The 12,202-nt window shown below is 36.1% G+C and overlaps 1 protein-coding gene across 8 annotated transcripts in view; it reads right to left on the bottom strand.

Annotated features, from left to right (window-relative positions):
• The window catches only part of LOC138749384 (cadherin-20-like), a 262,479-nt gene that overhangs the window by 5,826 nt on the left and 244,451 nt on the right, over positions 1–12,202 (bottom strand). For all 8 annotated transcript variants that reach the window (XM_069910637.1, XM_069910651.1, XM_069910663.1 and 5 more), the window contains one exon: positions 916–1,167. In XM_069910637.1, the coding sequence (XP_069766738.1) occupies positions 916–1,167 (252 nt within the window). The remainder of the gene's footprint in view (positions 1–915; positions 1,168–12,202) is intronic.

Raw genomic sequence — 12,202 nt, 5'->3', positions numbered from 1 at the left:
ATCTACTCAGCTCAAATATAGATCCGTCATAAAATACCGTTCATTTGGAGAGGTGTTGGTCAGACCATATTTGGAGTATTATGAACAGATTTGGGCCCCATTTCTCAACAAGGATGTGCAGCTGTTGGAGGGGGGTCCTGAGGTGGTTTATGAGAATGATGCTGGGGATGAGAGAATTAAGTATAAATAATGTTTGATGTCTCTGGGCCTGTTCTCAATAGAGTTTAGAAGGATGAGGACTTTTCTCATTGAAACATACCAAATATTGAAAGGCATGGATAGAGTGGGAATGGAGAAGATCTTTCCAGAAGTGGGACAATCTAGGACCAGGGAGCACAGGCTCAAAAAAACCCAAAAAATGGACACCTCTATAGAACAGGGATGAGGAAAACTTTTTTTCAGCCAGAAGGTGGTGAATCTGGAATTCAATGCCACAGACAGTTGTGGAGGTAGACTTAAAGTGGAAGTTAACCTTTCTTGTGATGTAAGTGTGTTAAAGTTCACAGGAAAATGGGGTGGAGTGGAAAAATATGTCAGCCATAATTTGAATGGCAGAGCAGACTCCATGGCCTGAATAGCCTAATTCTGCTGCTACATCTTATGGGCACTATCTGTGGAAGAGAGTTCTAAACCTCCAGTGCCCTCCCATGATACGGGTTCCAATTTCACTCTTGAAAGGACAGACTACATCTTTCCCACCACTTATTCCAAGTCCCATATTCCACAACAGCAAAAATGTTCTCTCTTATGAATTTCCACTAATATTATGAACACTAAAATCACCAAATTGTGCAATTAACCTAACCGTAATAAATTTGGAAGCGACTTTGAATATTAATTGCTGTTATCTGTGAGTCAATTATTCCAATCTATACATGGAACTTGTGCACATGTTATGAGAGTTATTAGCCTTACCCAGCAGGATGAAGATACAACCGAGAATGGCAATAAGTGCTCCTCTGCTCAGGCTAATTGGAAGGCTGTAGGCTTCAATATTACAGGACCTAACATTCCCATCTGTATCGCAGCCGCAGATCCGAATTGTCAGAGTGCTGGTGCTACTTTGCATTGGTAGCCCATCATCTGCAATGAGAATGGGCAAGTAGTAGGTGCCTTCTTCCTGGTGGTTGAACCCTCCTCTTCTGGTCACAATCCAGGCAGTATTATCTAAAAGAGGAAAACACAGGATGGAATATGTAACATTGATAAGGAATAGTTTACAAACCTTGAAGTACATATGTAAGGCATTTGATTCTGTAGGTCCGCACCAGAGCTTAGGGTCAACATATGTTGCCACTGGAGGAGGGCAGAGCGAGTCATTAATAAGATACAAAAAGGAAATAACTTCTTTACCTACACAGATAGACAGAATATGACTCTTGCAATCATAATGAATTGTTGAGGTGGCCAGAATGGAGATATTCAGGAAGAAAATGCATAAACAATTGAAAAAGTAATGACTTCTGCTAGTTGTTCATTTGATAGGATTACACAAAAATGTGTGGAAGGAGGCTTGTGTGAAGCATGGCCTGTGAATAATATGTAATACTATGTGTAGTCTCCACAGCTTCCTCTTACCTTGCCACATTTAACTCCATCAATGTATGGATTTGATATCAGTAAACAATGGCTTGGTCCATTTTTGAAATCCTTTCCTTGTTTACAAGGGATTTTTTATGTTCATTGACATGAAGCCATTTCCCATTTTTACTTTCAGTACCCATTACTTGCAATTCTCTTTCTTCAGATGAAAGGGAGGAATTAACTTGACCCATCTCAGCCTTACTCAGGGGAATATCTCCCTTTGCTGTAATAATGTGATATTTATGTTGTTCAACGAGAACTATCATTGCTGTCCTTCAAAGGAATTATCTACTCATTATGAATTCTCCAGTAGACCCTTAAGGAGCCGTGACAGGATGATCAATTTAAATTGTTTTCATTGCTGTTAAACCATGATGGGAGAAATGTCAAATGTGTGGACTGGCCTGGATTCAACTTGAAATGAGAAGGAAGGCTTCCATTTTCATTGTTTTTTTTCTGTTAGTGTATTCAATATTTGAATACATCTTTGAACATCGAACATAGAAAACAGAAATCTACAGCACAGTATAGTCCCTTCAGCCCACAGTGTTATGGCAACCTAATGATCTACTGTAATAACTGACTATAATTTCGCCACTGCGCCTATCTAATAGTTTCAAAAGGTTCGATTGTATCTGCCTCCACCATTGTTGCCAGCTGCGGATTCTATACACCCACCATTCTCTGTGTGGAAAAACTTACCTCTCACATCGCCCCTGTACTTACTCCCAAGCATAGTAAAACTATTCCTCCTCATGTTAGCCATTTCAACCATGGGATAAAGCCTCCAGCTATTCATGCGGTCAATGCCTCACATTACCTTGTCCACCTCTATCAGGTCACCCCTCATCCTGTGTTGCTCCAAGGAGAAAAGACCAAGTTCACTCAACCTATCATCCTAAGGCATGCTCTCCAATCCAAGCAGTGTCCTTATAAATCTCTATCATATCTAAATCCTTTCTGTAGTGAGGTGACTAGAACTGAATGCAATATTCTAGCTAAAGTCTTATATAGCTGCAACATTACCTCATGGCTTTTGAACTTGATCTTCAGGTTAATGAAGGCCAATACACCATAGACCTTTTTCTTTTCTTTTTAACATATTTTTAATTAATTTTAATAAAGAACTTATACAAACAAAAAAGGGTAAAATTCAGTAAGATCATATGGATAATTACACAAAAGGCATTCTGTATCATAGGCCTTTTTAACAACACTATTAACCTATTCAGCAGCTTTGAGTATCCTATGGACACATGCCCCAAGATCTCTCAGTCAAGGGCCACACTACTCAGAAACCTCCTATTAACATTATATTCAACTTTAAAATTTGATTTACCGAAATGAACCATTTCACTCTTTTCTGGGGTAAACTCCATCTTCTACTTCTCAGCCTAGCTTTGCATCTTATCAATGTCCCACTGTAACCTGTAGCAACCCTCCAAACTATCCATTGCACTACCAACTTTTATGTTATCTGCACCCTTTCACTTCCTCATCCAGGTCATTGATAAAAATCACAAAGAGCAGGGACCCCAGAATGGGGCAGTATGGTTAGTGTAGTGGTTAGTGCAATGCCTTTACAACACCAACAGTCTGGACTGGAGTTCAAGTCCCGTGCTGTCTTTAAGGAGTTTGTATGTTCTCCCTGTGTCTGTGTGGGTTTCCCCAGAGGCTCTGGTTTCTTCCCACTGTTCAAAACATACTGGGCGATGTAAGTTAATTGGGTGTATTTGGGCGGCATGGACTCGAGGGCTGAAATGGCCTGTTACCATGCTGTACTCCTACATTTTAAAAGGTATTAATTTAAAAATATTTTAAAACACATCTCTGTGGAACACTATTGATCATCGACCACCATGCAGAATATAAACCATCTACAGCCACACTCTCTCTTTACTGGGCAAGCCAATTTTGTTTCCACAAAGCAAGGACTCCTTGGATTGCATGCCTCCTGACTTTCTGAATGAGACTTGCATGGAGAACCTCATCAAATACCTTACTGAAATCGATATATACTCTATCCACACTCTACCTTCATTAATGTGCTTTGTTGCATCCTCAAATAATTAAATCAGGCTTGTGAAACATGAACTTCCCCTAATGAAACCATGTTGACTATCTGTAATCAATTTATGTTTTTCTGAATGCTTGTAAATCCTGTCTTTCAGGATCTTCTCCAACAGCTTTTCCACCACTGAAGTAAGATTTACTGGTCTATATTTTATAATATCTCTACTCCATTTCTTGGACAGGAGATCAACATTTGATTCCCTCCAGTTCTCCTGTCCTTAGTGACAATGTGAAGATCATCACCAGTTGCTCAGCAATCTCCTCTCTTGCTTCCCACAGAAGCCTTGGGTTTATTTTGTCTTGCCCTGGTGAACTATCTAACTTCATGGTTTTCAAAAGCTCCAACACAGCCTCTTTTTTAATGTCAATATGCTCAAGCTTTTCAGTCCACTTTAAGTCATCCTCATAATTGCCAAGGTCCTTTCCTCTGGTGAATACTGAAGCAAAGTATTAATTAATGACCTGTGCTGCCTCCTCTGACTCCATCCATACATTTTCACCACCCCCTCTGATGGATCCTATCTCACACGGTTCATCCTCTTGTTCTTCACATACTTGAAGAATGCCTTGAAGCTTTCCTGCTTGTCAAGGCCTTCTCTTGGGCCTTTGTAGCTCTCCTAAGTCCTTCCTTAAACTGTTTCCTGACAATTTTGTAATTCTCTAGAGTGCTATTAGTTCTTTCCTTCTTAAAGGTGAGTGGCACAGTTGGCGTAGCTGTTAGCACAACACCTTTAGTGCGCCAGCGATTGGGACTGGGGTTTGAAACCTACACTGTTTTTACGGAGTTTGTATGCTCTCCCCGTTTCTGCGTGGGTTTTCCCCGGGTGCACTGGTTTCCTCCCACTGTTTGAAACATGCTGGGGGTGTAGGTTAATTGGGTGGCATGGTCTTGTGGGCTGAATGGCCTGTTATGTGCTATATGTCTAAATTTAAAAAAAATGTAAAGATTTAATTTAAATTTCTCATAAGCCTTTCTTTTTTTCTGAACTAGATTTTCCACATCCCTTGTATATGCTAATAAATGCTACTCTTGTATCTGCAAAATTAGAATTCAGAGGGAAATAAAGATCATTTTAGGCTTTACACTGAATGTTCTGGACTAGCCTCGTTTATGTTTGTTCTGGATGGGACAATACAAAAGTTGTATTCATTGATTACTGCAATGCTATGAGTTAGCCTTGACAAAAAACAATTAAATGTAGTCATTTCACATAGCACTGACACAATGGGGACATGTTGTCACTGGGAACCCTGATTAACCAAATTTTAATTGGAAAGGTTAACCTTTTCCCCACTTTGTGACAAACCCCTCCTACCTGATGTTCACTGGAAGCCAGAACTCACCCTATCACATCAGGGCAGTGAATCCAGCCCTACTTAGCAAAAGGAGACATCTTAAAAAAAAAAAGACCTTCAGTCCACCATTGGGAATTTGGTGATAAAGGACATAAAGAGAATTAGAAGATCTAACTGTTGTTGCTCAGATATAAATCAAGGAAGATATTTTTTGGTACTGATGAAGAAAAGCTTGACTTAATGCTCATGCATAAGATTGAGCATTAGGTTGAGTGGGTGTTCTCTTCATTTCACTCATAACCTGAAGGGATTACCATTTAAATTTTCTTTTGGTATATTCACTGTCCATTACTGAATACATCACATCACGTATATGTAACTGGCAAGGCCAACATTTATTGCCCTTCGCTCATCACCTCAGTAAACTAGTTTCATAACAATTGCTTGGTCATCTCATTCAGAGAGTCAGTCACATTGCTGTTGGTCCTTCCCTCAAGGTCCATCATGAATCAGATGGGCTTTAGGGATAATTTAGTAGCTAAATGGTCTTCTGAACTGATGTGAGCTTTATTTACAATCCTAAATATTTTAATAATTCCACCATCCTAGTTAGAACTGAAAGTTAGGGAATAAACATTGGTTTGTCAATGACATCCACATGCCACGTATAAATTGAAAAATAACCATTGCATTAACTCTCAGTAACTCAAACGCTCAAGTGAATTTTGAGCTTTTTTGCCAATAGTTTGAAAAAAATACCTGAAGCACTCAAGATTTTCAGGTAAGTTAACTTTTTGTTGAAATTTGCATGAATGTCTTAGAAGGTTGTGTCAGAAGCCATTGATTTTTATATAGAGAGAAACATTCTTGCATTCAATAGAACACTTCAGCATCACTCTTTGTAAGATCTGCATGTCATTTTCTTGTGGAGCCCCTTGAGACCAAGAATGACACATTCACTTCAACTCTGAGGTAAGTGATGAGGCCTATGTGGGCCTATAAGGTGCAGACTCTTCCACCGATAGGACAGGTGGTGGTTAGCTGGGCAAATGGTTCCCAGTTATACATCTGTCCTCAAGGAAATTAGTCCTTTCAGAATATTTGGGACAAATAAACTGTTTTCCTTTATTTGCTCCTGGGCTCCACAGTTTTAAATTTTTAATCAAACAATTCAGATGTGATTAAAGTGCACATTCCAGCTTTTATTCAAAGTTATTTGTGTACATTTTAGTTTGACAATATAGAAATTACAGCACTTTTATACAAAGTCCCCTTATTTCAGGGCCCCATGATATGTGGGCCATAACAATGCTATGTATATTAAAGAAGTCATGGTTAATACTTTGTTGCATATTCCATACATGCAATGACTGCTTGAAGTCTGTGATTTATAGACATGTTGAGTATCTTCTCTGGTGATGCTCTGCCTGGCCTCTACTGCAGCAATCTTCAGCTCCTGCTTGTTTCAGGTCTTCTCCCCTTAGGTTTTCTCGTCAGCATATGCAAGGCATGCTCAATTGGATTAAGATCGGTTGACTGATGTGGTCATCTTTGAAAAACTCCTTTGTTGCTTTAGCAGTATGTTTGGGATCAGTACCTTACTGTAGGATGAAGGGCCTTCCAATGAGTTTGGAGGCTTTTGCTTGAACTTGAGCAGTAAGATGTTTCTATACACCTCAGGTTAAGTGCATCAGTGCCTGTGGCAGCCATACATGCCCAGACCATAACAGATGAGGTGGCATGCTTTGGATCTGGGCAATTCCTTTATGCCTCCACACTTTGCTCTTGCCATCACTCTGTTACAGGATATAATGGTCTCATCTGTCCACAAGACATTTTTCCAGAATTCTTCTGGCTCTTTTTAAATAATTCTTGGCAAATTGTAATCTGGCCATCCTGTTTCTGTAGCTCATTAGTGGTTTGTATCCTGCAGTGTAGCCCCTGTATTTCTGTTCATGAAATTTTCTGCAGACAGTAGTCTTTGGCACATCCACACCTGACCTCCTGAGGAGATTTTTCTTCATTATGATGAGAATTCTTCTGTCATCAGCAGTGGAGATCTTCCTTAGAATCGTAGTCCCTTTGTTGTTTTTAAATTTTTTTAATCATTTGCATCAATACAAATATTAACCCAATAGAAATAATATAAAATGATACAAATTTTTCCCCATTTTCTCCCCCACCCCCCTCCCTCCTACCCCCCGAAGAAAAGAAAGAGGAAAGAAAAGAATGAAAAACACCTAAATTTATACATTTACTATTATTACCATAGTTATTTTATTTTATAATTATTAATTATTAACTGAGAGGAGCGGGTGATGTGGAGGGTGTGGATGGACTTCTATTCACAAAATCCATATATGGTTCCCAAATTTTGTAAAAACTCCCGATCGGATTCCTCAAACTATAAGCAATTTTTTTCTAATGGTATACAATTTTGCATTTCAATGTTCCATCTATCTATTGTTACAAAATTCTCCACTTTCCACATTGTTGCTACACATGACTTTGCTGCCACTGTTGCTATGTTCAAAAATTTTTTTTATATTTATCCAACTTCAATTTCGTATCTGCTTCATATATATTACCAAGCACAAATATCCTTGTATCTTTATGTATTTTTAGCTTCATAATTTACTCAAATAATATGCTCAAATCCTTCCAGAATTCTTCCACTTTTACACGAGACCAGACCGAATGTAAAGAAAGTCCCTATTACCTTGTTACATCGAAAACATTTCTCAGAATGATTGGGGTTAAGACCATATAATTTTTAAGTATAATATAATTGATGTAGAAAATTGTATTGAACCATTTGAAAATTGTACACCATCTTGACCATATTTCTTCTTGAATTCATATATTTAAATCTTTTTCCCATCTTTGTTTAGATTTATATAAATCCTTTTTCCCCATAGTATCTTGCAATTTTGTATACATATTTGTAATAAATTTCTCAATAAATGTATCTGTAATCATTCAAATTGACTTTGCTCCAGAAGTCTTAAATTTGTACCTTAAATGTGATTTAAGTTGATAATATGCAAAAATTGTATTATATTGTATGTAATATTTCTTCTTCGATTGTTCAAAAGTCAAAAAGATCCTAAGAAACAATCTTTTATCCTCTGTATGTCAAATAAAGAATTATTCAAAGTGAAAGGAATAAGTTGATTTTGTCTTAGCATCATTTTAGGTATTTGATAATTTTGAATTCCTCTCTCCACGTGGATCCCATTGCATATCTTCAATAAATGTTTCAAAATTGCTTCTTCTATTTTCCCTTTTAATAATTCATTATTCCACTTAAACAAAAATTACTCTGGAGTAGTTTTTCCAATTTTATTCATTTCAATCTAGACTCAAGCTGTTTCCTCATCAATTTGATAATAGGAGGACAAGAATCTTAATTGAGTTGCTTTATAGTAATTTTTAAAATTTTGTAATCTCAGTCCTCATTCAAATTTCCAAGTTAGTTTTTCCAAGGCTATTCTGGGCATTTTACCTTTCCAAATAAATTCCCGTACATGTTTATTTAAATTTCAGAAAAACTTTTCTGGTAAAAAAATGGGTAATGATTGAAACAAAAATTGTATTCTTGGAAAAATGTTATTGATAAATCTTTCGATCTTTTAAAATCATCATCTATCTTTTTTAATAGTGGTAAAAAAATTAATTTAAATAAATTGTCTAAACTTTTTTTGATTTTTATTCCTAAATATTTAATTGCTTCTTTTTGCCATTTGAACTTTGCCATTTTTTAAACTTTGTGTATAGTCCGTATCAACCATAGGCATCACTTCACTTTTTTTACATTAACTTTATAACCAGATTCTAAACCATATTCTGCTAATCTTACATTTAATTTATTCATTAATATTTCTGTCTTTGTTAAATAAACTATAACAACATCCACAAATAAAACTGATTTTAAGTTCTTTATTATCTATCTCAAAACCTTTAATTTCTTTATCTCTTCCAATTGTTTCCACCAAAGGTTCTATGGCCAATGCCAATGCAAATAAAAATGGTGACACCGAACATCCTTGTCTGGATGATCTTTGCAATAAAAAAGATTTTGATATTTGTCTATTTGTATCTACTTTAGCTTTGGGTTGATTATATAATAGTCTTATCCAATTTATTAAAGCATTCAGAATTCCAAATGTATTTAATACTCTAAATAAAAAATTTCAATTCTAATCTATCAAATGTGTTCTCTGCATCTAATGCAACCACTACTGCTGGCTTCTTTTCTTTCTGTGCTACACTTATTACACTCATAAATTTGACTATATTGTCTATTTTTAATAAAACCAGCTGATCCATATTTATTAATTTGGTAAATGTTTAGCTAATCGATTATCTAGTAACTTAGATACAATTTAATAATGCTATAAGTCTATAAGAAGAAGGCTGTAAAAGATGTTTTTTGTGGATTAACTGTTATTAATGCTCTTTTAAAGAATTCTGGTAAGTCGTGTACCTCTTTCATTTGATCTAATACACCCATTAATACCGGAATTAATAATTCTTCAAATTCTTTATAAAACTCCAGGGGGAAACCAAGTTCTCCCAGAATTTTGTTGTTTTGTAATGACATCAAAATCTCATAAACTTCTATCTCAGAAAAAAATTGGATAACTCTAATTTTTCATAGGTAATTTAACCTGTTGTAAATATTCCTCTTTTTTTTCCATCTTTCAGAGATTCTGATTGATACAGTTTTTTATAAAAATTCTTAAAATTATAATTTATTTCCTGCATCTTGTAAGTGACTTGCCCAGTTTCTTTCTTCATTGCAATTATTGTTCTGGAAACTTGTTCAGTTTTTAACTGCCATGCTAATACTTTCTGAGCTCTTTCACCTATTTCATATTATATTTCATATTACTTCTATCATGTTTGCATTATATCCCTCTCTACCCTATAGGTTTGCATTGTATTAAATCTCAATTCTTTTGCTTCCAATAATCTTTTTTCTCATATGTAATGCTTTATCTAATTTCAACATTTCTTTTTCCAACTGGCCTACTTCTTTCATACGTTTTGTCTTTACTTTTGAAGTACAGGTACACGATCCTTTATCCGGAACCCTTGGGGGACAGTGTGTTCTGAATTTTGGATTTTTCCGGATTTCGGAAAGCCCACCCGAATTGTGCTGCCGTATCTACCCCCACCCCCTTCCTGTCCCTTGTCTGCCTCCCCCAAGCGCCAGTCCCTTGGCCGCCTCCCCCAGGTGCTGGCCGCCTCCCCCAAGCACTGGCCGCCCGGCCGCCTCCCCCAAGTGCCGGTCCCTCAGCTGCCTCCCTCAAGTGCCGGGCGCCTCTCTCCCCACTTACCAGATTTTGGAGCTTTCCAGATTTTAGAAGTCCGGATAAAGGATCATGTATCTGCATAACATCATTTGACCTCTTAAATATGCTTTCATAGTGTCCTATATTATAAACTTATTTGTTACTGAGTTGCCATTGGTTTCTAAAAAAAATTATCTGTTGTTTCATAAAATCACAAAAATCTTTCCTCTTTAATAATATTGTATTGAATCTCCATCCATAACCTATATTTTATTTTTCCTCCAATGAAATTAAGAGAATTAAAGGAGAATGATCAGATAGAACTCAAGCTTGATATTCAATCTTTTGAACTCTGGATTGAAGCTGTGCAGAAACTATAAACATATCTATTTGTGAATATGTTTTATGTTGAAAAGAATACAAGGAATAATCCCTTTCACTTGGATAAGTTCTTGTCCAAATATCTATAAGTCCTATATATTTCATTAAACCTATTGCAGTTTTGGCTACTTTACTTTTTATAATTTTATCACCAGATCTGTCTAGTTTTGAATCAAAGGTGAAATTAAAGTCTCCTCCTAATAAAATTTTCCCTTTAGCATTGGATAATTGTATAAACATATCCTGTATAAATTTTCCATCATCTATATTAGGTGCATTCACATTCATTAAAGTCCAATATTCTGAATAAATCTGACAATTGATTATTACATAACTTCCCACTTTATCTATAGTTGAGTCTAATTTTTTAACTGGTAATTTTTTTATGTATTAATATTGCTGCACCCATAACTTCTGAATTAAATGAAGATGCCAATACCATTCCAATCCAATCCCTTTTTAACTTTTCATGTTCTTTTTCTATCAAATGCATTTCTTGTAAAAAAGCAATATCCACTTTTGCTTTATTCATATACATTAATCATTTTTTCTGTTTTATTGGGTTCTGTATTCCATTAATGTTAATACTCATAAAATTCAATTTTCATGCCATCAATTACCTTTATTAAATCTTTTGACCATTCATCCTTCATCTCTCACTCCTCCCATTCTCATAATATTAATAACATTTCATAAAGGTCTTGATTAATCTAGACGCATAAAGGAAAAAGAAAAGAAAGATAGAAACCACCCCTTCTCCCCCTAAAGGTGTACAATGTTGATATAGCATCTTTAAAGCCCTGATCTAATCGGTTTGTGGTCAGAACCACACCACCACTCATGACTCCACAGCAGTTAGCTCCATACTCCATGCAGTTCAGTCTCCTGTTGCATTATGTCTATACATTCTTAAGTCATTTATAATTATTTTAATTATATATAGATCACTTATAAGTTTGAACCCTCCTCCCCTTTAAACTCTCTCGAAATTTTTTTTCTGTTTTAACAACTGAAACCCTTCAGTGATATTTTTCATTCAAGTGTCACCACTGCTTGTCCCTCTCAGGCAATGAATCTGCAAACACCTTGCCTCATTAGGCTTTGTAAAAAAAAAACCTGTTCTCCCTTCTGGAACAAAAACCTTCAAAACTTCCAGATACCTTAAGACAAAGGCATAACCTTTCTTCCATAACACATTTTTAACTGCATTGAATTCTTTCCTCTTTTTCAACAAATAAAAGCTTATATCATTATTCCCATTATAAATCAATGGTGACTGTTGTTCTTCTACTTGTTTCGCCACCATTTCCAAGATATTCTCTCTTACTTCGTAACAAAGAAACTTAACCAGTATTGGGCGAGATCTCTGATTTGGTTGTGGCTTCAGCTGTAGAGCTCGTTGAGCTCTCTCAATCTCAATGTCTCCTTGAAATTCAGTTACCCCCAAAGATTGCAGAATCCAATGCTGTAAAAATGTCTTAAATTCTTGACCTCATCACCTTCTTTAAGTCCAACAATCTTTATGTTATTCCTTCTACTAAAATTTTCTAAAATGTCAATTTTTTTTCGTT

This window comes from Narcine bancroftii, chromosome 1 (assembly GCF_036971445.1).
Source record: "Narcine bancroftii isolate sNarBan1 chromosome 1, sNarBan1.hap1, whole genome shotgun sequence".
In the NCBI taxonomy this organism is placed as follows: domain Eukaryota; kingdom Metazoa; phylum Chordata; class Chondrichthyes; order Torpediniformes; family Narcinidae; genus Narcine; species Narcine bancroftii.
The sequence above is the reverse complement of the archived record's forward strand: the minus strand, read 5'-3'. Positions and strand labels throughout refer to the sequence as shown.